This window comes from Augochlora pura, chromosome 7 (assembly GCF_028453695.1).
Source record: "Augochlora pura isolate Apur16 chromosome 7, APUR_v2.2.1, whole genome shotgun sequence".
NCBI lineage: Eukaryota > Metazoa > Arthropoda > Insecta > Hymenoptera > Halictidae > Augochlora > Augochlora pura.
In genome coordinates, this window is record NC_135778.1 from 7,825,168 (window position 1) to 7,843,433 (window position 18,266).

Below are 18,266 nucleotides of genomic sequence, written 5' to 3' on the forward strand. Positions count from 1 at the left end.
TGTTTTCTAAGTGTCTTTAAAAATCAGTTATGTATTGGACTTTACTATCTTGTCATTAGAAATGCATGACGTAGTATTCAACATCAAACGTTTACTTTCAAATAATTTCGATATACAGTATAATTTGTAGCACATATTCATACATTTTTGTTTATAAAAATATTTCGCAATATATAATTCAAGTGAATAAGATTGTAATATAAACAGTTACGCCACAAGTTGACGTTCTACATAACCTGTATTACCTTTTAACTATTACAGAATAAGTGTTCATTTTTATACGTCATATTTTCAGAATAGAATTGTAAATATAAGCTACATTTATATTATAATTAGACAAAGCATCTTAATTTTTAAGAATATTTTATACGTAGACTTATGTTACTAAAGGACTTATATACCAAAAAGAACTCATATGATCTGTCAGAACATAAGCAGATATGTATTTTAAACTTTTAAATATTAATGAAGTCAATTATATTTTGAAATAGGTAAGGAATTAAAAGTATAGTGCATATATTTTGAATTCGATCATTTTTTTAACCTTAATTAAAATCAAATATTCATTGCATGCAGAAAAAAATATGTAGTTATTCGAATTTATTCTTTTGCATTTTTAACTGTTTTTATTTCTAATTAATTAAATGTTTCAGATTTACATTGATCACAATGTGGCAAAATTCAAAGACACTTTGTAAGAAGTATGTATCAAAGTGGAGCAATATCGTTTTTTATAATCACCAAAGAGTGAGACATAGCAGTTCAAAATCTACAGTAATAACAAATGATGATGTTGATGATCCACTTCCTAAAGATGCAAAAGTTGTTATTTGTGGTGGTGGAGTTATGGGTGGCGCAGTTGCTTACCATCTTTCACTTATGGGAATGGGTAATCAGACAGTTATTATAGAAAGTGGCAGGTGAATATTCTTCTTAACTTAATTTCAAAGTATTCAGTATTATAAATTTTGTAAAATTTAATTCACCTGCTCTATGTCCTAAATGTAGAATTGGAGGTGGAACAACATGGCATACTTCAGGATTAGTTGGAGCATTTAAGCCAAGTTTGGCACAGGTCAAGCTTGCTCAAGATAGTATAGCTTTATACAAGGAATTGGAAGGAAAAGGTTTACCAACTGGCTGGAAACAATGTGGTAGTCTTTCTTTAGCACGTACAAGGGATCGTATGACTGTATTTAGACGAATGAAAGCACAATCCATGTAAATAATTACAGTAATATATATAATTAAATCATAAATGAAATGTTATTGTAAACTTATAAGATATCAATCAAGTATAAATATTCAATCTAATTTACAATTTTGTTTAGATCTCGCGATATTGAATGTCATTTAGTTACACCAAAGCAAGTACAAGAAATATGTCCCATGTTGCGAGTGGATGATCTAGTTGGTGGATTATGGATTCCAGATGATGGTGTAGGAGATCCATATCAAATTTGTTTAACATTAATAAAGGAAGCAAAAAAGAATGGTATATTCAACCTTTTATAGGTATAAATATATGTTTAATTACAGATATGGTCAGTTTATAAATGTTGTAGGTGTAAAAGTATTTGAGAACTGTAAAGTTACAAAAGTAATTACACAAAATGGTGGAATTGAAGCTATTGAAACAACACATGGTACCATTGAGTGTCAACATTTCGTCAATTGTGCTGGATTTTGGGCACGTAACGTTGGTAAATTAAGTGAACCATATGTAAAGGTAAGTTTAATGTAACTATTATTGGTTATAGAGAAAGTGTCTGTATATAAATTATTAATTTTCGTCTAATATCTACTACTCAGGTACCACTTCATCCTGTTGAGCATTATTATTTACACACACAACCGATTGATGGTTTAGATCCTATGACTCCTGTTATAAGAGATTTAGATGGCTACATTTATTTTCGAGAAAACAATGGGAGATTATTAGCTGGTGGTTTTGAACCAATCGCAAAACCGGCATTTGAGGATGGAACAATACCTGGTAAAATATTAATTTTTACTTTTCATTGGTATGTTATAAGCGAGATGTAAATCTAAGAGCAATTATGTTTTAGAAAGCACAAATGAAAGATTTTTACCAGAGGATTGGGACCACTTCCATATTTTACTCGAACAAATGCTTTATAGGATTCCGAATTTAGGAGATGCAGTTTTAGAAAGATTATGTAATGGTCCTGATGCATTTTCTCCAGATTGTAAATGGATTGTAGGTGAAGCACCAGAAATACGTAATTATTATATTGCAGCTGGCATGAAAACTGTAAGTGGTTTTATACTGTACTTTCACTGATAGTGAAATATTTATTTACATATATAATAAATCCTATAGGTCGGTATATCGGCAGCGGGTGGAGTTGGGCGAGCAACAGCAGAATTAATAGTCAATGGATCGACATCTCTAGATATGTACGAACTAGATGTGTCACGCTTTTTAGGCCTTCATAATAATCGAAAATTTTTACGTGACCGAGTAAAAGAAGTTCCTGGCATGCATTATGCATTACAATATCCGCATCATGAATTTAAAATAGGCAGAAACTTAAGAATGTCACCAATTTATCCAAAACTTAAAGAAGCAGGAGCTATTTTTGGCCAGGTTATGGGATACGAACGTCCAACCTGGTTCCAATTAGATGATTACATGGGTAGGTCTATTGTTATATGTATCAAAACGTAGCAATTTATCATTCCAAATTGAATTTATCGCATGACATACGAAATTCGTCTCGGAAATAGTCTCGTTGCAAAAGTGAAAAACTGAATTTTATTACACAGATTGCTTTGCTACACAGATTTGGAAACAATAGATGGATTTCAAAGGTATAAGATAGCATACACAAATACATTTAGTAAACCACCATGGTTTGAACCCGTGCATGATGAATATGCTGCGTGCCGTGAAACAGTGGGGCTTAGCGACTATTCGTCTTTCACTAAAATTGACTTATGGGTATGATATTATATTATATTTATATAAACATTAAATAAATATACAGGTTGAGCCAATATAAATTACTATCTTAACTATTTTCAAAACTATAAGTGTTAGAGTAGAAATTGAGTAAAGGTTGAATAAACTTCTGTAGTTTTGAAAACTTTTAATGTAGTACTTTTTATTGGGTCGTCCTGTATTTGAATAGTAATTAGTATCATAACTCATGGAATTTTTTAGTCAAATGACTTGGAAGTAGTAGATCTATTGCAATACTTATGTTCAAATGATGTAGATGTACCAGTAGGAAGTATTATTCACACTGGTATGCAAAATGATCGTGGAGGCTATGAAAATGATTGCAGTTTGGCACGTATAGCTCCTAATCAGTAAGTAGGGTGCATGATATACTTAAATTTTGAAATGTAATATGCAGTTATCCATATATTCTTCTTCTAATATTCAAGTTACATGATGATCGCTCCTACCATTCAACAAACCCGCTGTAAGCATTGGATTAATCGTCATTTACCTGCTGATGGTGCTGTTGCAGTGTCCGATGTGACATCAGCATATACAGCAATCTGTATCATGGGTCCTGCTACTAGACAATTACTTTCAGAATTAACTGATACTGATCTGAATCCCAGAAATTTTCCATTTTTTACTTTCAAGGTAATTATTAATCTTATGATTTTATATGTAATTAAAAAGAATTTCTCATGTACATCTATTCTTTCCAAAGGAATTAGATGTTGGTCTTGCGAATGGAATACGCACAATGAATCTAACTCATACGGGAGAACTTGGCTATGTGTTATACATACCAAATGAGGTATGCATATACTTCCCTATGAACCGAGAAATTCATGTTTCTTATATGATTTTATGAATGTTAGTAATACATATGATACATATTTGCAGTTTGCATTACACGTATATACAAGATTAGTAGATGCTGGAGTTAAGTATGGATTAAAACATGCTGGCTATTATGCGACACGAGCGTTACGCATAGAAAAGTTTTATGCGTTTTGGGGCCAAGATTTAGATACATTTACAACCCCGTTGGAATGTGGAAGAGCTTGGAGAGTAAAACTTGATGTAAGTATCCTGTACAAAATACATTTTACAACATTAAAAATTTGCGTATACTCTAGAAAGCAATAAACTTTATCGGAAGAGATGCTCTTTTGAGGCAAAGAGAGGAAGGTGTAAAACGCAGATATGTGCAGCTATTATTAAATGATCATGATCCTGATTTGGATTCATGGTGTTGGGGCGGTGAGCCCATTTATAGAAACGGAAAATATTGTGGAATGACAACTACTACAGGTTACGGGTTCACATTTAGAAAACAGGTATCAATACAATATTCTGAATTAAATTGTAAACGCGTGTATTAATATTAATTTACTGTAACAAACATTATTTTAGTAAATTCTTTGATAGAGCATGAAAATATGTGAAAAGTATAAATATACATTGTCTTATCTACGAAATAATTAATGGTAGGTTTGCCTTGGATTTATACAAAACTTCGACTTGCAAGGACAGCCTCAAGAAGTAACAAACGAATACGTATTATCAGGGAACTACGAAGTGGATGTGGCAGGTATGAAATTCCCAGCAAAATGTCATCTGCATAGCCCAAATTTGCCAACCAAATTCCCAGATAAGGAAAGAGACTCTTACCATGCAACACGTGATCAGCAAGCTGTGTAACGTTGACAATACAAACTCCAAATTGTGTACAATGTATATAGAAATAAAATTAATAAATTATTTAATAAGCGACAATAATAAATCACTACTTCGTATTTGTAGCAAAAAATTATTTAAACCACAATTTAATTAATCAGCTTTTATCTTTTCATAGCTACAATCCTTAAAAATTACATCAATGTATACTAGTAATTATATACTATATTACAGATTTCCAAATGCACCATACATTCTGCAAGTACTCCCTAAATGACTTACATAGCACAACGTATTAATTTTGGTACTGACTTCATATACCACTTACTCATAGTACATTTATACTTGGTTTTAACCTAGAAAAATTCACTATTACTTCTGAACACCCTTGTTATTCTTGACTTACTCCCTCCGTCATTATGATACGCATTATACTGACATTTGTGCTATAATATTACAATGTCATGGTAACATACTGTTTCAAGTACATTGTTCGAAAGACACGTTTTGTGAGGTTGAATGTTCGTTGCTTTTTCGATCGATGCAACAATATTTTTATTAAAATATTAACATAATAGTAGTCTCACTTATTCTAGTTGAATCGATACACTTAATATACGATTATGCAGTATCTATCCACCAAAAGTTAAACCCAAAGTATAGTACATCTATTCGTACATTAACAACTTTTTACACGCGATTCTTATTAATTACGGTCCTTCATTTTACTGTACACAAATCGACAATGAAAAATAATGCGTCCTATGACTTTGGGATCTCCGGTTCCGGAGTGGATTGTAATTGTTGAACCATACACGATTTAGCAACTGAATCGAACAGTCTGAAAAGATGTAAAATTGAATGTAGTAAACAATATAGTAGACAATAAAACATGAAATATTAAAACAAAACATATGAATACTTACTTTTCCATTTCTGGTGCGCAATGAACAAACTCGTGCGCCCAGAACTTGTATGTTGGATTCTTGATGAGTTCAATAAAGGTGATCAACAAACCCCAGGGATGAGGTCTGTTCACAATAAGTCTTTCCAGGAGGACTCTTGTAATTTGTTCTTGTATCGCTTCAGTATTAGCTTCAGCAAACAAGTACAGAAGTGTGCAACTGAAATAGTGTGTATGACTGTTGGGATACCGTAGTTGATTTGCGATTGCGTTTAAGAACAAATAACGTCCTTCCGTATCGAGATCGACTGCCAAGTTTTGGAATATATCCATATGTGCAGAATGTGCGATAGTAGACATATTCGGAGTATGCCCTTTACTGCGAATGAAAGCTATAGCTTGTGTACCAACGTAAAGTACTAGGGCGTTCATTAATTGACTATTGTAACGAACACCAGCTTCTTGAGATACTTGTAGATTACTGCGCAGTTCGGAAAGGAACGTAACCGGGGCACGTGCCTTTAAGTAGGAGTCTAGTTCCTTCTTGAAACTAAGCGGCTGTATCATGGACGCAAAGTTGGTTAATACTCGTGGAGCATGTGCTATCTCTGGTAGCATGTCGACCTTTAGGTTTGGCGTGAATGGATCAGGTAAGCGCATATTTCTTGGAAACGCGCTTAAAATCAAATTTCTCATTTGTATACAATTGGGAGGAATTACATCACAGAATCCGTAATGATAGTCGCAAAGGAACTCCGGGAAATCATGTAATAACACCAATATCACTCGAAGAGTTCCATTATACAATAGAGTGACGGGTTTTGCAAGTTCGGCATTTCGTAGGAAAGGCGCTAAGTATTTGAATAAATCAATCAAAAGCTGAGCGTACATTCCCCAACATTTTTGCTGCGGTGTAACTGCGAGCATACGTCCAATGAAAACTCTGTGTGAAACTAACTCTAGCCAAGCGTAACAAAATCCTGAAGCTTTGGCCGGTCTAAGTATATGCAGAGTATGACAGAAAGCAGTCAATACTTGATAATTCACCGCTTCCAATACTGGTTCGGGAGCACACAGCTCTAAGAAGAGCATAATGAATATTCTGTGATAAGGCAACTGTTGAAAATCAGTTCCACGTATTTCATGATCCTGCAGTAATACGCCGGCAACAATTCCCAGAACCTTATTCAGAAGATTAATCTTTGTATGAGTATTTGTACTATCACCCGAATGTTTCACCAAAAGAGCGACCAAACGGACAAATGCGTCCAATGAATGGAAACACTTTGCACGAACGACGGATGGAGCTGCGTTAGTCTCAGCTAGAGCACGATAACACAAATCGACGCACATCTGTGTGCTCAGCTTGAAAAATCTTGTTATGAGATCGTCAGTTTTTAAAATTCCGTGCATGTTCATTTGATGCACAAACATCCCAAAAGCTTTCGTCGGATCACGCGCATGTGTCGGGTTATGATGCATCGATACCCATTCACGAAGCAAATATTCCGTCTTTTCCATTAATCCGGGAGGATCATCAAAATCGCGTGCCTAGAAAGACGAACAAATTGTACCAATTGCAAATATGCGCGCGTATTTTAGGAATCAGAAAAACAACGAAATTTACTTACTCTCACCTGGAGAATTCCAGAATGTATATGAGCGGTAGGTCCAGCTGGTGCTCTATCAGCTAATACACCTGGATCGTGATTAACACGCAACGATTCTATTAAATTGGTCAGTCTGAATAATAAAATTCTATAAAAAGCAGAATTTCGATTAATTCATCGTCAAGCGAATTATTATATGAATTGAAGAAAATATTTTATTAAATAATAACCCATCTGGTGGTGCTCTATGATGGGCCATCCTAGCTAGTATCTCAATTGTGTGAAATAAGTCGGATTCGGTAACGTGTGTAGTTTGTCTTTCATCAATTAAATAAAGTTGTACCAGCTGCATTGCGAATGCTGTTGCCATTGCATTTCCAGAATCCATAGCCTGAGCTAAAGCCAAGTCATATTGTGGAAGACTAATTAGATGAGATCTGCAAACAACGCATCAGAATCATTCGTGTGTACAAATTTAAAAAGATTCCGCTATTAAAAAATGTTTTATTATAAATAATATACCTTATGAGGTAATCGACAGCTTCAAAATTATATCGAAATTCTTCCCTGCATTCTGTTAAACAACGAGTAACATGTTTGTTTGTCCACTGCATGCCATAAGCACGTGGATCTTGAAGACACTTTAAAATACGTAAGTGGAGCTCCCTATATCGTAGTATAAATTCAGAATCTGTCACACCACTCGTGGGACCATCCAATAATCCTTCCACAGCCTAAAATAGTATAATGTAAGTATAACAATCTATAAATTATTTGTTGAACATAGAGTCTCTACAATTTCAACGACTTTAAAATAAAAAACATGAAATCGTACATTTTGATCGATTCCATAAGTTTATCATTAATTCTTATATATGATTTATTACCTTCTTGAGTAATGCCATAGCGGCGCCTGCATCCCTTGACCTTCGTGTTAAGATAATAGATTCTAGTAGACTATGAAGAGCAGCGTGTTGTGGAGGTGGCGCAGCTGGACCCATTGCAGCAAGTAGTACTTCAACATCAGCTGCAAGTTTTTCTAACATTGCTCCCACCTCATCGTTACTTACTGCTGCCGCGTATGCAGCGACCTGTTGTGCTGTTGCTACCGCAACAGCAGGATTAGCGGCAAATGCAGTTACAGCAGTTTCCTTTAAAACAAAAGTGCTCTGAATGTATTTGCATGTGATACATTTATATGAAAATAAAAGTTATATATACAATGCTTACAGTAACAGGTTTTGGCATCATTAGAGCTTGAGTATCACGTTCAGATAGTGGCAAAAATCCAGGAATATTTCTCGCAAATTCTTCATACACAGCCATTTGCTGAGGGGTAACTCCTCCTACTTTCAACCTAATTTGTTCAGGCATTCTTTCAGCTTGGTATTTAGCTAATGGATCACAGTATCGTCGCCCCTCTTGACGCGCAATCTTCCGCAATTCAATCTCATTTAGCAAACGCTTATCCATTTCTGGAATAGCCTTTTCAATGGCGGTTTTTTGTACAAATGCACAGGCAAGTTCCATATTGTCAGCAGCCACTACATTGGCTGCTTGTTCTGCAAGCTCCTTTTGTTGTGGAGTTGTGCCCATCATCGAAGTGAGGAAAGCTTGCTTTAAGTTTGTACTAATTGATGCTAACACCTAAGAAAAATAAATATACGTGATAGTATCGAGTAAGGAATAAGTCAGGAAAACAATTATACGATACGAAAATTATTCAAAAATATTACCTGGTCACGGCAAGTAATCATAGCCATTCCAGCAGTTAAATTACGGACCATGTGTCTAGCCGCTGTTCTCATTCGAACTTCATCTGGATCTAATGCAAAATCTTTTCTTACAATTTGTTCACTGGTAGTTAGAGCTATTTTAATTGAGCGGTCAACAACAGGATGAATCCATTCTTGGATTGCTCTCTCAACAGCTGGGCGAACAAATTGCTTTAAATGCGGATGTGTTTGAAACAATGGTAGCTGAAAAGTAAATTAATTAATTAGAGCAGGAAGATATCACGATATAAAAATCAGACAAAATACCTGATTATTAATTGTAATATGCTGAGCAATATTAGCCATGTTTACAGATATATCCATATAATTAAAGCGCGGTTCTGGTGGACCAGTAGGTAAAGACGGTGTCGTATTCACAGGAGCAGCTTGCGGAACAATTGTTCCAGTTGGAGTTGGACCAACTAATTCTTCAATAGGCCCTTGCGTTTGTTGTGGATTGTTATTTGCTTCAGATTTTTTATTTGGATGTGACAACTGCGACTCTAAATTTCGTAACTTCTCTGGATCCTTTAAATAAAGTGCAGGCTTCAATTCCTAAAAGCGAATACGCCTCAATTAGAATCGTTGCAATGAAATGTATTTGTGAATGTAATGTAAGAAATTGTATTACTAATAATCTTACAACAACGTCAATGTTTAAATTCTTGCAAAGCACTTCAATTTCAAATTTCAAGTTTAATTTCAAATCAGGTTCTTGATGCAGTTCAGCTAACACATTCATAATTCCCATTGTCCAAGGATTAGGTGGACGAAAAACACGACTCTTTGCACAACTTTCAAGTACTTTAGCAACAAAGGGAACCACATAAAGGAGTTCTTGATTGCCTTTATGATATGCTTCAACAAGTAAACCTTTTACATCTATATCAATCTGATGGAATGAAACAGAAATTAACGTTTATGGTCATTACAACAAAATAATATATACGGATTTATAAAAATTGTATACGATACCTGTAAAATAGGCTTATTCCTGCCAAGAGTTAACATTCCTAACCAATGACCTAAATTTTTTAGAAGTGTTCGATCAGAAAAATTTGCTATTCCTTTATCACTTCGTAATAAAACCTACAATAAAATTTAGAAAACGTTAGAAATGTTTTGCATTCGAAGGGAAAATTGATGCGCGCGGGAAGGAGAATTTCTCAAATACCTTTATGTTTCTAAACGTCTCCCTAGTAACCAGTTTATACACCTCAGGTAATTTTAAACATTCCAAAAAAGTGGAATATAAAGCATGAAACCCTAATTCTACGCTAGCTCGTTTCATTACTAGATACTGAGCCATCCAAGGCCAATATTCTTCCGTGACATTTTCCCGAATTTCATCACATTTTTGCTGCATATTTAATTGGCTAAGATTGTTGAAAATGAAGGCCGTCTTATCTTGTAAAGCCTCAGGTGGTGATGTTATCTTTTCTTCTTTATCTGTGGCTACCAGTAATGTATCGATATTTGTTGCATTTGCGATCGAAGGCTAAAAATAAATAGACAATTAACTTTAAAAGATATGCGTTTAAAATTAATACATACAGAATTTGTATTTTACTTACTCTAGCTGAAAGGGATGCGGTAGGCGTTGTAGATGATTTTGTTTGGGTAGTACTGGTTGTTATGGTTGTTGTTGTAATAGTCTTATATGGTGTAGTAACAGGTGCTAACATAGCTGCTAAGGTTTTTGGGAGGACCGGACCTTGAGGTCTCGTGGGAGGCTCCTGCCCCTGTAATCCATATTCTATGTACTCAATTAAATGTTGTGGGAACTCACTGAAATGCTGAATTGCCCTGACGTGCTCACAATATGTTTGGTAATCTTTTAAACGGCTCTTGAAACGATCCAGAGCAGTTATGCCAAAATAATACATCTTGCTGCCTTCTGGTTTCCGAAGAGCATCCAATACAAATCTCAGAGCCAATCCAAGCGTCACATAGCTATTAACTAATCCTCTTTCAATGATTCCACCAAATAACTGTGCTGTGATTTGCAATTCCTTATCAGGATATTGAGGAAAAAAGCGGTACTCCTCGAACAAGTTTCGTAGCATACAATTGAACACTTCTCTTTCTCTCTTACTACCAGAATCTTGAAATTTTTTCAACATATCTAGAACTTCGTCAATTGATAAAGTAGGGTGTGGCGGATGATTGTATATACGTTGAAAATAGCTATTCGCTTCGTCCTCGATTTCTTTGGAAACATTTTGTGCCATGTCAGGAAATAAGTTCGATGTTTCAGGTATTCTTGCCTTTTCAATGCCTGTTGGTGGCCCAAGGCGACTCAGACTTCCAATTGTTGTACTGCCAGGTAGGACAGACGGCCCTTGGGTTCCAACTGGCCCTGGATGTAATTGAGACGATACTGGCAAAATTGGAAATGAACTTGGAGAAGGTCCCATAAGGCGTGATGGAGAACCAGGTGCAGACACCAAAGGTCCAATAGCACCAGGTAAATTGAACGCGGAACTGCTTGGAGGACCAAGGCTAGACCCCAAATTCATAGATGTAAGACTTGAACTTAAATTTCCAAGTGGGTCTACTTGCTTAGAAGAAAATAGCTTGAAAAATGAAGTATATTTTAGTATGCAATAGCGTAAATTAGTGTTGTACATACAACGCTGTTAATATCTACCGGTCCTCCTAACGAAGCTGGATTGAATGATTCTAACGCTCGATGTCTTAAAACTCCTGGTGGTGGAGGTCTACTCATTGTACTCTTACTTAACATGAGATTACAGTTTTGTACCATAGTCATTATTGCATCCGAACACTCTTGAGAAACTCCCCTGTGATATAAATTTGAAATTGAACGATCATTTTGAAGCATTAAATATATTTAAAAACTAAATCAAATTTATATACCCAGCGCACACTTGCAAACAAGCAAGCATAGTTGTTAATGTCTCTTGAGGAAGTTGACTTGCTTTTGGAACTGTGATATCCTCTTTTATGCCAGGTCCCATTACTTGTGGACAACGCCTTTGTAAAAACTTTACACAAGCGGTAACGAAAACTTCGCCCTGCTCTCTGATTTTGTCTGTTAGCCATTTTTCTAATTTTAAGTATTCTCTCCGTGAAGCCAAACAAGCCAAATCAATGACAAAAGGGTACGACTGAGCAGTAAGTAAGTGACTCAACGCTTTCAGGTCTTGAGCAACGTCCAGGATGCGAGATAGTCGAGTTTGATCGTGATCTCCGCGTATATACCATTCCGCCATGGCATGCATTATAATGGATTTTATTTTAACAGCATTCCCGTGCCACGCGTGATGCAAAATAACAGCAGAATTCGGATGATTTCCGAGAAAAATAGGCATCAACGTACTAAGTAATTCTTGTCTCAATATAGTAATAGGTGCATTGATTTGTAATAACGCCAATACAAGAACATCAGGGCAGTGTTGAATCGGCCATTTAAATATTTCTTGAACTGAGACATAAAGCCCTCTTTCTGCCATATGTAACAGTAATTCGACAACATTCAAGGATCTCCATGTTTGTGCTTCTTTACTATCACTTTCTGGCGCAGCTTTCAACACGTCCACAGTTACAGAGTGATAAGGATAGTCGGCAAAGCAAAATATGTCTGGACACTTCAGAATTTGTTGTACTAAAGAAAATTGTCCTTCCACGTTATCCCAATGACGATAAAAAAGTTCTACAGGAAACATATCAGGTAGGTATCCTTGATGTTGTAATCCCAATCTTAAGCCAGTTATTAGTAAATTCAATCCCTGCCTATCTTTGACAACAAATTCAGCATGGTCTAATTTAACTATCACTTCATTCCAAGATAGTGTAGATTGCTGAAAATATAATAAAGATTAATTATTAAGGATAATAAGATTAATTAAGTTCCATATTAATATCATTACTGTTAATATTTTAACAATAAAAATTTTCTAAATGTGCTCACAATTTCTTTTAAAGCTTGAATAAACACTTCAACGTTCCAAGTGATAGGAGGAACGTTATCTGCAGACTTTTCTTTATTAGCGTCTTGCGTCGCTCCTGAATTACCCCAATATGATTGTAAACCTCCAGCATCATCAAGATTACTGCAAGTACGTGCCATATGACCTAGAACTCGTGCAGCACATGCTGGAGATATTTCTCGAGCACCTAGGCCAGCTAAGGCTGATCTACACTCTTCAACACTGCTAGTAAATCCATATCCTAATTCCATAATCAATTCTACTAGAGAATTTCCATCCTAAAAGATATAAATTATAAAATACATTAGAATTTAATGTTCAATTTAATAAAAGAGTTATGAAGCAATGAACATAATTAATTTGTACCATTTGATTGACAGCCATATTTAATTCAATTTTGGCTTGCGGAGTTTCCCCGTTGTCTGGATACAAGAGTGGTGCTAACACCACTGGTACCAGCTCACGGGGAAAATCGCGCCTTAAATTCTTGAGAAATTTTTCCTTTGCTTCTGATGAAAGGCCAAATTGATTGGCTGTGTATAAAGCTTGAGACAATATAAGGTGAAGAACTTCAGGTAATGAATCGTGTAATCCTTCCTCGTGGTGCTTATTGCTCGTCTCAGAGTTGATATAATTTTTAATCAATTCAGGCAGCTGTTTTTGCACGTGCTCTAGGGCTAATGCACAAATTTCAGAATTCTCAGAATGCAGCAATGCAATCGCAAATGCAACTTCTTGTACCAGAGTTAAGCCAAGTACCTTTTTCAAACGTAAAAAAAACTTTGGCGATGGGTTCAAAGTCTGTAAAAGTGAAGTTAGCTAAAATTAATGCTTCTTATTATACAGAATATTACAAAATAAAAGAACTGTTTATATATATATCTATATGTGTATACATATATATATTTATATGAACACTTGTAATGATGACCTTAACCTAAATAAGAAGTAAAATAAAAAAAACCTTTTGCTGGTGAAATGGATGATCTATAGCAAAGCACAGATTAGAAATAAAAGAAGGTTTGCTAAGAAGATTAGTACACTCTTGCTTGAGAAGTTGCACTTGAAAATAATCTTTCGCAGTTGATTCTGGTGTTTCTCCTGTTGAAAAATCGATGCACGAGAGCAAAGAGCGCAGCAAGTGTCTGTCTGCCTCCAGACCCTTCCACAGCACCAACTACAATACAACAATGTATTTTAAAATAGGTTAAACTATTATTATATTAAATATCTATGTATATAAAAATGAATGTATAGGCCACAAGTTCTGTCATATAACTAGATTTACAACAATAGAAGTATGAAAAAAGAAGATTGAGGTACATACAAAAATAACTAAGGGCAAAATGAAGTACATAAATATTTATTTATTGGCTACGTGACTACGCAATTATGATTGATGACTTGAAATGTGTACGCTAAAAAACCAAAAAGAGATTCATCGTTCGAAATAATACGTTGGAACGGATACAAATCACGGAAAGAGGCTAAGTTCAAGGTGTATTTCATGCCGCGTGAGTACTAAGTTACCAATAATTATGAAATAGGCGAACAAGCTCCGGCATAAATTCGCGGCTAATTCTTATAATGGGCAAATTTTTCCTAATGAACGGACCCAAATGAAATCGGCAATAATGTTCACGAAGCATATTGCGCTGTTTCGAGGACGGCGTGTGATGAACAGAAAGTGGAAGGGGTGGGCATAAGAGATGCGGTAGTACAACAGGTTTTTTGTCTACTTACATCTGATATTTCTTGGCAGCTGTCCCGAAAATTTTTCTTATTTAAATTCGCAACCAAATAACTGATTTGTGACAAAGTAAAAGACAACGAGTCCAGGTTCATAGTTCCATGAATACGACCTCGAAAGCTTCAAACGTGTTTGAAGCTTTCTTCGGTATCCACGAATTGCCTCCCCGGAGTCTCTCCTCGAAGCATGAAGCATGAAAACTACATTGGCACAGTCCTGCGACCAACATCGGGATTAATATTTTAGAATACAATTTCAAACCAACGTCATGGCGAGCACAAAAAGATAATACTGAAAACGTAACACCACTTCAAGATCACACCATACAATCAGTCACACTCTACTGGTCTCTTTTCCATCTACTTCGGGTAGACCACTACTTCTACACGACAGCCGGTTCGGTGTTTCTAAAATTGCCGCTAGAGTGCGTTAGATATTCGTACTAAAATTTATCTTTAAAATAACATTGTAAGTTACAAAATCCGTATTTTACATTGTTACGTCTGTAGTTTGACCGAAATTGCTGTACATATTTCGATGCATTCAATCACGTGTAATATTTTGCCTCCATATCGACGATATTAGAAACCATATGCGATAAAGAGTAAAATTAGATTTGTTTAGATTTTGATTAAATTAATTCTGCTGACAGGCTGACAAATCTGAATATTGCTGCATCTTATCGTATGAACTTTACTAGGATATGCATATTGTATAAAAATAACAAAACTTGTATGTATTTCGTATAACGTATACGCTTTAGTGCTAATACCAAATGAAATACACAAATTGAAAATTTATCAAAATATTTAATAGTATATACACTTGTACGTAAAGAGTATATTTTTATTCAGATATTTTTAGATATTATTGGATGTATCTCGAGATAATGAATACAAAAATACGACGATGACTGGAACAAAATGAGATTCAGTATTTTTTATACGACGCGCGCAATTCGGGTGAGATAACACGACGTTGAAGAAGATAAAGCAAGTTTCTTTTCGCTCTGATTGGTCGATGATAGTGCTGCCCTTAAATTAGAGTTTGTTAGTTTAGGTTCTGCGTCTCTTTCTTATTCGTTTATTCTCTTTCCGTTTAATTAATCTGGATAAATATGTAACGCATGTGCAAACAAAATAATGGGTAAAAATACAACGCAGTTACAGAGACTGTATGCAGACCACTTCAGACCACTTACAATAACATCAACGAGGGACTTTTTAACTTATACAATAGGAATTTTCAGATGTATTTCTTCCTAGGCATATTATTTTCAGCTTTCATTTTTAATTATTAATCTGAAATGGCAACATCTACATTGATACAAGGATCGTCTGAAAGAAAAAAGGTGAAGAAAAAGCTGAGGTATGTGTTGTTTGTAACAATGCTTTATTAAAAATGTACTTTGTAACTGTGATGTCAAGGAAACAGCTTCATCATAATGAATCTCACAAGTTTATTTATTAAACCTTTCAATTAATTTTGTTTTTGTTTAAGCAAGGCACAGGTGCAGTTAGCAATAATTAAAAAAAAGAAATGTGACGCTAAGGCTCTCGAAATTGTTGAACAGCTCTTAGAACCTAACATTGATGAACAATGGCTTTTACAAAATGTAAGTAATCAACATTACATTACCTTACTATTACTTTAACGTATATATATTTACAGTTGATGTATATTAACAAGTGTCATATGGAAGATGTGATCGAAGAAAGGGTTGTCATTAAATTATGTGGCTATGTGTTATGCTCGAATGCATTGGTAGTAATTATTAATCAACAATACCATATTTCTACCAAAAGAAATAAAGTTTACGATGTGACACGACGTAAAAATTTCTGTAGCTCGCGCTGTTACGGTGCTTGTAATTATCTTTTGGAACAAATGCTTACAAGCCCTCTTTGGCTAAGAGATAAAGAAGAAATACCACATTTTAAAGTCATGCCAGCTAAAGATGTATTGCATAGAAGTAGTCCCGGAGATGAAATTCAGGTGATGGATACAACTGCTATATTAAATCCTAAGACTGAAGACAATATAAACTGCAATGCAAGATGTACAAATATGGAAGAAAACGAAATTATTAAAATTACAGAATCTCTGACTAACAAGTGCACAGTAGCAGATAATCAATCTGATATGATAATTAATGATGATGTAAGCATTAACACGACAGAAATAAATAGTAATAGTGCAACTTACAAGGATCAACTTTTGAAAGATTCTGTTGAAACTTCTGGCCATACAAAGGCTGAATTACGTAATTTAAAAAATACAATTGATGACATAAATGATATGACTACATCTAAACCTATTTTACAAAATGATTTTGCAATAAATAATAGAGAAATTCAAACTAGAAAAGAATCTCATATGGACATTGTTTATGTAAATGATGATAAAAATCAAACTGAGAATAATATTGAAGATCAAAATGAACTAACAAATACGTTAGCAACAACATGTAACACAACAGTTGAAGAAAACGTGCTTATTAATAATACAAATGATTTAGAAAATGTAGAAAAGAGTAAACCTAAAAAGCACAAACAGAAAAATCGTATTAAAGAGAAGCAAGTGCATGAGTTTTACAATTTAGCAATGCACATTGAACAGAACATAAAAGAATGGATTAGTGAAGATACCATTACTTTATTATCAGGGGACGAAGAAATAAAAAATCAATTATTAGAGAACATAACTCAACATGACAAATATTTACACCTGTGTAAAAAATTAAGTAAACTGCAACTGGAAGATGAAAAAGAAGACGAAGATCTAATAAAAAATACTCTAAAACCTATGCCACATTTCTCTATCCTTGAAGAAGAAGGGAAGAAAATGGAATTAAAAGTAAGTTCAATATAATCAATTATTTAATATAAATTAATAAGAAATGTATTCACTTTAGGTAAAAGCATATCTCAAAGGAGATATGGTTATACAAACACCTGGACAAACTAAGGAGAGTAAAGAACAAAATGATGATTTTACTGCTGTTTTACCACTAACAGATGCGCATAATCCCAAAGCGCTTCGACGTCGAATCTTTTTGGATAAACTTTATAGAATGTAAAATCTTTATGGTCTATCATATTATACAAATTTTTACATTTTTTACATTACGAATATTTTTTCTTGCAGATTACCGGACTTGTTACGAGCATTAGCTGGTAGTAGAGTATCGCAATATGGGTGCATTAATAAAAGGACTGTTTTAATTAAAGCATTGATCAACACTTTTTCATTATCAGCTAAAAATATTATTTTTAAAACTGCTGAATGGACACTTGTGGGTCTTATTATTATTAAGATGTAAGTATTTGAAACACATTATTATAAATTATATATTATTTATTTTTTAATATATTTTCAGGTTGAGCATGATAGATCCACAGTTAAAAAATTTACTGTTAACTAGACAGGCATCGATGTACATTTCAATGATATTAATGTCATATAAACTAGATTCCAATTATTTAGACAGATTAGTAATGGAGCTAACAAATGTTACAAAAGTACTTGATACAGACAACGACATAATGTGTTAATTTCCTTAAAATTATTTACATCATTAGTATTTTAATGTATGAAACACTAGGAGTTTTTTGAGTGGTATTATT

General features: G+C 34.4%; 3 protein-coding genes across 6 annotated transcripts; 2 read left to right on the forward strand and 1 right to left on the reverse strand.

The window, feature by feature from the left end:
• Window positions 1-54: 54 nt before the first annotated feature.
• LOC144472109 (pyruvate dehydrogenase phosphatase regulatory subunit, mitochondrial) lies at window positions 55-4,672 on the forward strand. Its single transcript, XM_078184833.1, has 15 exons — window positions 55-491; window positions 654-920; window positions 1,009-1,221; window positions 1,332-1,495; window positions 1,566-1,729; window positions 1,813-1,996; window positions 2,070-2,275; window positions 2,345-2,660; window positions 2,808-2,965; window positions 3,188-3,336; window positions 3,415-3,622; window positions 3,693-3,782; window positions 3,872-4,051; window positions 4,108-4,308; window positions 4,463-4,672. The coding sequence occupies exons 2-15, from the start codon at window positions 670-672 to the stop codon at window positions 4,670-4,672; spliced, it is 2,694 nt and encodes an 897-aa protein (XP_078040959.1). The 5' UTR covers window positions 55-491; window positions 654-669.
• Window positions 4,673-4,781: 109 nt separating this feature from the next.
• On the reverse strand, window positions 4,782-15,030 carry Not1 (CCR4-NOT transcription complex subunit 1). 3 transcript variants are annotated; one of them, XM_078184831.1, is made up of 20 exons: window positions 14,933-14,956; window positions 14,634-14,856; window positions 13,855-14,067; window positions 13,257-13,691; window positions 12,872-13,168; window positions 11,818-12,761; window positions 11,588-11,741; window positions 10,512-11,513; window positions 10,112-10,435; window positions 9,913-10,026; window positions 9,581-9,829; window positions 9,205-9,492; window positions 8,899-9,141; window positions 8,393-8,809; window positions 8,050-8,313; window positions 7,685-7,896; window positions 7,393-7,599; window positions 7,184-7,310; window positions 5,575-7,103; window positions 4,782-5,489 (listed from the first exon to the last, which is right to left on the reverse strand). In XM_078184831.1, the coding sequence occupies exons 2-20, from the start codon at window positions 14,733-14,735 to the stop codon at window positions 5,411-5,413; spliced, it is 7,200 nt and encodes a 2,399-aa protein (XP_078040957.1). In that variant the 5' UTR covers window positions 14,736-14,856; window positions 14,933-14,956; the 3' UTR covers window positions 4,782-5,410. The 3 variants fall into 3 exon arrangements, with proteins under 3 accessions (XP_078040957.1, XP_078040958.1, XP_078040956.1); XM_078184832.1 differs by having other exon boundaries at window positions 7,190-7,310; window positions 14,634-15,030; XM_078184830.1 differs by having other exon boundaries at window positions 14,634-15,029.
• Window positions 15,031-15,638: 608 nt separating this feature from the next.
• On the forward strand, window positions 15,639-18,194 carry LOC144472762 (putative RNA polymerase II subunit B1 CTD phosphatase RPAP2). Of its 2 annotated transcripts, none has more exons than XM_078186095.1 (6): window positions 15,639-16,008; window positions 16,141-16,255; window positions 16,312-17,496; window positions 17,555-17,715; window positions 17,788-17,958; window positions 18,020-18,194. In XM_078186095.1, exons 1-6 carry the CDS (start codon window positions 15,947-15,949, stop codon window positions 18,192-18,194), a joined length of 1,869 nt encoding a protein of 622 aa, XP_078042221.1. In that variant the 5' UTR covers window positions 15,639-15,946. The 2 variants fall into 2 exon arrangements, with proteins under 2 accessions (XP_078042221.1, XP_078042222.1); XM_078186096.1 differs by having other exon boundaries at window positions 15,641-16,008; window positions 16,145-16,255.
• Window positions 18,195-18,266: the final 72 nt, after the last annotated feature.